Raw genomic sequence first — 6404 nt, 5'->3', positions numbered from 1 at the left:
CACCTCGCTCCGCCGCCCCAGCCTGTTCTCAAGCCGGGCGCCAGCAGACTGTCAGAGAGACTCTCCCGGTACTGGTCCCCAAAGCTTCCAGCTAAGGAGTCTGCGTTGGCATTCGTTAAAGGAGAGACAGTTGGCCAAAATCGGAAACCGATTACTTCCTGAACAGTTATCTGGGACTATCTTCTGCGTTCCGTAGGTTACAAAAGAGAACTTGAAAATGTGGCATTTATAAGGAGATATCTTCCCGTCCTCCGTATAACCAAACATAGACATATAACAAAATCATCGTACATTCCTAGGCTCCAAAGTTTAAACGGGACGTAAATAATAGTCCGATACCACCGTATGGGGCACCAAAATACTCTGTGTACATTCCAGAACTACACAGCTCTACACAAGCATGTGAGAGATGTCTCTGGTCAATTTGCAGTTTAAAAATTAAATATGATGTTTAAAATTCTATACTATGCTTTATTTTACATAGGGGTAACGGTTGGTGTTAGTTACATGTTAGGCGTTTTACGCATTAATCCAGAGAGCTATCTTCCAGGTAGGAAGAAACTGCTGGCCTTATTCTAAATTAGATGATGAAACCGAAGCTTTGAGAGGTCTCCAGGCTGATAACGTGTTAAAGTCAGAACTCAAAGGCTTCTCCACGTCCAGCGCACTTTTCTGGTACCCCAAAGCTGCCCCACAGCCGCTGGTAGCCTAAGAGCCTAGAGCTATGTTAATGTGATTACTTTGTTTCATCCCCCAGGGTGGTTTTACCTGTTAACCTGCTCTATCTGTAGAGTTTTGAACAGACCTTAGAAATCGGCCATATCGGTTCAGAAGGCTTTCAATCATCCATTGACAGTACCTCTCTGCCCAGCACAGGTTCCCCGTTTTTATAGCACCATATTGATTTGCAAAGGCAATAAATCTAAGAGGAGGACAGTGTGCCCCCGATAATAATGTTGCAGCATATGTTTTACTGCCTTGGTTTCAACACCAGCAAGATGCATAGCCTAGGGATCCCCAAACGGCTCACCTTTTGCGCCTGGATTCCTTTAAAGTGGCCTTTTCAATTCCTCCGGTTTGCCTCTCGCCTCTTAACAGATCACTCAGCTTTCCTTGCTCAGTGCTTAATTTGAATAGGATGAACCAGTCCCGGTTTTCTGCACACAAGATACACAGAACTGGGCTAAGGCCAATTTGGACTTGCAAAAGGAGATAGAATCTGAGTTGTGGCAATTCAGTTTTCCCCTTGCTCCCATCATTTTTTCTGAAAATGTTCTTCTCATATTTATTGAATTCCACTGAGCCATTAAGGAAATTAAGAAAAGACATGGCTTTTCTTCTGTGAAGAAATGCAATCCCACTGGTGTTTTCTCTCTTTTTTCTTTTTGAAAATTGAGGTATAATTTCATAGCAAATTTTTAGAAAACGAAATCCAGCAAACAAGATCTCCGACATTCTGTTGAAACTTATATATGTACCAAGGTCTTTAGTGCCCCTGACACCCCCCTCAAAAAACACCCTCACCCCAGTTCTTACGGAAAACCTTTCTTCCCTGGGACAAACCCTAAGTATACAGGGAAGGAGCCAATGTGTGCCTTGCATTCTAAAGGAAGAAATGTCACTTACATTGGGCAGGTGTAGAGTGCCTATGGGGTGGGGGGTGAGGAGCTTTAATAACTGAAGGGTTTGGCTTGGGTCTGGATGGTTCCAAACCAGCAAAGGATTCCAGAATGGAAACTAATCTTTAGAACCATCCTATGGTTAGCCTCTATTCTTAACCTGGGTTTAATCTGCAAGCCTGCCTGGTTGTCGACGGCTTTAGCTACTATCTATGCCCAGCGAACCGCACAGCCACAGGGGCAGGGCCAGGGCCAGGATCTCATCTGGGCCGGGGCCTAGAGGGTGAGTCCTGTCCTCCCATCTGCGTCTAGCTGGTGGAGTGGACTGGAGATGTGCCTCATGGCCTCTGCAGGCCAGTTTTCTCTCTAAAAAGCAAATGGAGACCGAGAAGACAACTGTGTAAATGCCTTCCAGCATCAAAGTGTATGGTTACAAGAATTTCCCAAATGTTTTACCTATAGACACTTTGCACTTTGATAATGGTACCCGATTGCTTTTTAAAATCACCTCAGGCAGCACCATGTTAAAAACCATTGACTTGGGATAACCAAGGCAGGCTTAAATCATGACTTTCTCGGATGTCATCATTTTGTTTACACGAACTTTCTCAACAGCTATTTTGACTTTCTCTTTCCCCCCTTATTTTTACTTCAGCAGTTTGGGATGGCGCGCGAGAAATAGGAACTATTTCGTTTTAAAATTTAATCTCTAATTTTTTTCCAGATCCATCAAGAGGCTCCTAATTGCCAGACATACTGGCTGGAAAAAAAAAGCAAATATTTACATGCACGGCTTGAATGTGTATGTCAGCCTGAGTTTACCCGGCTCCAAGTGAAGCGGATTATCCTGCGAATTCGGAGAATTCGAGTTATTTAGGCCGAGCAAAGCCAACAGGACATCCTTTCAACAGGGCCATGGGAAGTTCTGGTCGCAGCCCCATTTGCAAAAGCAACGAATTAAGTGTCCGCTCAGCCCAGTAACTGTAAGGCTCGACTCTTCCATTGCGCCTCGCGTGGTCCCTGCAGGTCTCCCAACCCAGACCTTTCCTTTCCCTCCACCGCCCCCCACCCCCGCCTCACTTCCCACAGTCCCTATGAGGAATAGGACCCCTAGGCGAGAGGTGCGTCGCAGATCCTATGGTTTAGAGGCAGCATCCTTGCCAGATCCTTGCAGCTCTCCCTCAGCTTATCTTTTTCAGGGCTGCGTTTTTTCAGCCCCGCTATCCAGGAGATAGAGTTTGGGTACCATAGAGGGGGTGTCTCGGTCCTAGGAGTTGCCCAGAGGATGGGGCCTGGACCGTTGGCGCCAGCTCGGCGACGCGGGTTTCCGCTCTTATTAGAGCTTCTCAACTTTCTTTTGGAACTTTGAGCGCGCGTGAGAAAAAGAATGAAAGAAGTGAGAACTCGCAGAGCCTTCCTTCTGGTCTAGGTTTCCCGGCCGGGCCACGCCCGGATCCCGGGTGTCAGGCCGCCACAAAAGTGCCTTCTCGCGACAGTGCGCACCACGCTCCCGCCTCATGGTACGGGACCAGGCGGCGGTGTCCGCGGTAACTGCGCCAGCGTAATGGGGGCACCCCTTTCTCGGACCAGGTGCTGGGCTGGGGTCTGACAGGGGCGCGAGGCCACGCGGGCGCCGCACCCTAGGCGCGCCCTCCTCGCCTGGCCAGCGGCCCCGCCCCCGGCGGCGGGATCAGGAAGCGGTCACGTGGGACGGAGCTGAGTGGCTGTGGGCCGCCGGGATCGCCGCCGCCAGCAAATTAAGGCTCAGGGCCGCGAGCGCCCGGGCGCAGTGTCTGTCGCGCCCCGCTGCGTTCCTCGCGCCGGCGCTCGGAGTCTCTGGCGCCCGCGCCCGAGCAGCGGCGCTAGACAGGTAGCCACCTCCCTGCAGCCCGGGGTGCTCCGGGTGTCCCCAGCCTGGGAGGGAGGAAGGACCCGGAGAGGGTGCTTAGGGGCCCTTCGGCTTTTGCACAGCTGATGCTTGTTTCCGGCATCGGGCGGTGCAGCCAGTAGTCCCGCCGTGGGCGCCGGAGCTTGTGCACCCGCTGGAGTCCCCAGTTGGTTCTCTCCCTTCCTCTCGGGTTTGTTCGAAGTCTCTGCGGCTCTGGGACATTGCAGTGGGGAAGAGGAGAGGCCAGTACGTAGCCCTGGGGAGGTTGGAGCTGACTTTTCGGAAGTCTCCGGCTCCACTGTGGTTGTGACTGCGACTCCGCTGGGAAACTTTGCCCTCTGTTTCGGGTCTTTGTCTTCCTTGGGGAAGCTGGACGGCAGTTCAGCAGACCCCGTCCCCGGTCAAGAACGCGCGCTGGGGGCCATGGAGTTCACAGCGTCTCCCAAGCCCCAGCTGTCCTCCCGGGCCAACGCCTTCTCCATCGCCGCACTTATGTCGAGCGGCGGCTCCAAGGAGAAGGAGGCGACGGAGAACACCATCAAACCCCTGGGTAAGTGGAATTGCCTGGCTGTCCGCAGTGTGCAGGGGGCAGAGGCGCTGGGCGTCTGTCTGTCTCTCGGTCCCCTGGCTTTGGGAGGCTCGCGGCAGCTTCTCGTCCAAGTTTTCTTCGGGGTCTTGACAGTCGGTTAAGTGCTGTAAGTATCGCAGCTTGAATTTGGGCTCGTCGCTCTCCCTGTTTGTCTAAAATCCCGTCGTCAGGTCGGACATATGGGGATGAGTGTGTGTATGATTGTTGGAATAAAAGCATTCAGGGATATAAAAATAATAAGCCCATTTTAAGGCCTAACACGATTTACTGTGCATGTAACACCTGTTTGTGCATTTAAAACAAAGGAGACGTTATGTAACTTCACAAGAAACCAGTTTAATTTTGTTTTCCCTCTGATTTGAAGAGACTAAACAGCTCCTTAAAACAACTGTGGAGTGCTGTAGAAAAAGCCATTTCTCCTCACCTGAACGCGTTCTTTACATAAGCTCCAGACTTACCAGTAAGACACCATCTTATAACTGTCACCATTTTTGGTTGAGATTGGCAAAAACATTAACCAGTAACCATTTCCCAAGTTCCTCAACTTTTCGTTAATATCGTTTATTGTTTATTTAACAACCTTTGCCCTTTATAGAAGATGCTACACTCCTAGTGAAGAGAGGAGAGGGATTATGTTCGCCTAGGTGCTAATGAATTGTGTGGAAAAGAAACCGCCCAGTTCAGAGTTTTAAAGTTTCCTTACAATGGAGAGAGAAAGAAGTGTTCCTAACGTCTTTTGGGTTCTTAAGAAAAAGTTATGGCATATCCTGATTATCTGGTATCCCTAAAATAATGAAAATAGTCATAGTGAAAGTAAGGTAATTTTCCTTTTTTAACTCGTTCCAATTTTTTCCCTTTCTTCCCCCAATCTTCCCAATACTTGAACATATCACATCCATAATAATGATAACTATAATAATAACATTAAAATAGTATGGAAGAGGAAGGGTTAGAGATGAAAAATAAGGTGCATGGACAGAGAGAGGAGAGAACTAGAATTTCTGTAGAAATTTAGAACCAAAGAAAAAGAAACCAAGAGCTCTTCAGAAAACACAAAGTCTCTCCTCCGTGGTTTTCATTCCCTTTTCCTCCCTCTACCTCTTACTAAACCTGGACCTACAAAGAAATGAAAACCAATCATACAAACCCTGATTATTTAGGAGGAAAAATAACTACCAGTTTCAATCTTATATTGTGGGACTTCCCAACAATATCTACCATGCCTTAGGCGGCCCCTGAATTCATTACAAACATTCAGTTTGGTACCTAGCAGGAAAAGAGGATATCAGGTTAAAATTCTTGACGGAAGTGCAGACAGGGAAACATGCCAACTCCAATTGCACTGTCATTTCAATATTATTTCCGTTTCTATTTTCCTAAGAAATACTGCTTTCTGTATTCCCAAATCCTCACTAGAAAGCCAGCCCCAGCTAGCAACACTACCACACTACAGACCATAAAATAAGCATCCTTCTGTTTTTTTGAAAAAGACTCTGAAAGAACTAGCAAGCGTTCTTATCCCCTACACCTCAGCAGAGCACAGTCAATGCAAACCAAGAGCTCTAGCAAGACGAATGTCTAAGCTTCTGTTAAGGCAAACTGTGGGGGGGGGGGGGTAGAGGCAGAGGTTCCCAAGTGTCCCATGGATGATCTGTTTAAACTTACAAAGTCTATTTTAAAGAGCTGCCTCAGTCCACTAGAACATTTACGTTTATTTTCTTTCTCCCCTACTTCCCAACCCTGATGCATTGGTCAGTCCAGGCTGAGGGGAGTTCGCCTCTTTCAGTTGTCAGAAAATAAGAAAAATTTAAAGGTGACTTCTTAGTTCCCTGTAAAGAAATGTGAATGTGTTTCTGAAAATAATAGTAGAAAATAAGATTTTTCCATGGCCTGGTTTCTTTTCCTTGAATATGAAAAAAAAAAAAAAAAAAACCCAACAACCCAGGATGGCAATCAATTGTTATTAATTTAAAACTGTTCCATGTGTTGGATTATCACTGCATGAGAAGAAAAAGTAAAAATTCTCTATTTTTTTCCCTATGTTAAGAAGAAGTGTGAGGAGTAACAAAGCATTTTATGATATATACGTGTCACATATGCCCACATATATCATATACATATACAATCTACAAGCATCTATTTAGAACTTGTTTTGATTTCTGAGGGCTTTTATTTATTTATTTATTTATTTTTGAGACAGAGCCTCAAGCTATCCTCCTGGGTAGAGTGCCATGGCATTACAGCTCACAGCAACCTCCAACTCTTGGGCTCAAGCGAGTCTCCTGCCTCAGCCTCCCAAGTAGCTGGG

At 47.2% G+C, this 6404-nt stretch overlaps 1 protein-coding gene across 1 annotated transcript in view; it reads left to right on the top strand.

Annotated features, from left to right (window-relative positions):
- The first annotated feature begins 3356 nt into the window (after positions 1–3356).
- The window catches only part of TBX20 (T-box 20), a 49343-nt gene continuing 46295 nt past the window's right edge, over positions 3357–6404 (top strand). Inside the window, exon 1 of the mRNA XM_003788580.1 lies at positions 3357–4057. Within this exon, the coding sequence (XP_003788628.1) occupies positions 3931–4057 (127 nt within the window). The 5' untranslated portion in view covers positions 3357–3930. The remainder of the gene's footprint in view (positions 4058–6404) is intronic.

This window comes from Otolemur garnettii, unplaced genomic scaffold (genome assembly GCF_000181295.1).
Source record: "Otolemur garnettii isolate 467f Iridium unplaced genomic scaffold, OtoGar3 scaffold00028, whole genome shotgun sequence".
NCBI lineage: Eukaryota > Metazoa > Chordata > Mammalia > Primates > Galagidae > Otolemur > Otolemur garnettii.
This window is presented reverse-complemented; position numbering and strand designations above follow the sequence as displayed.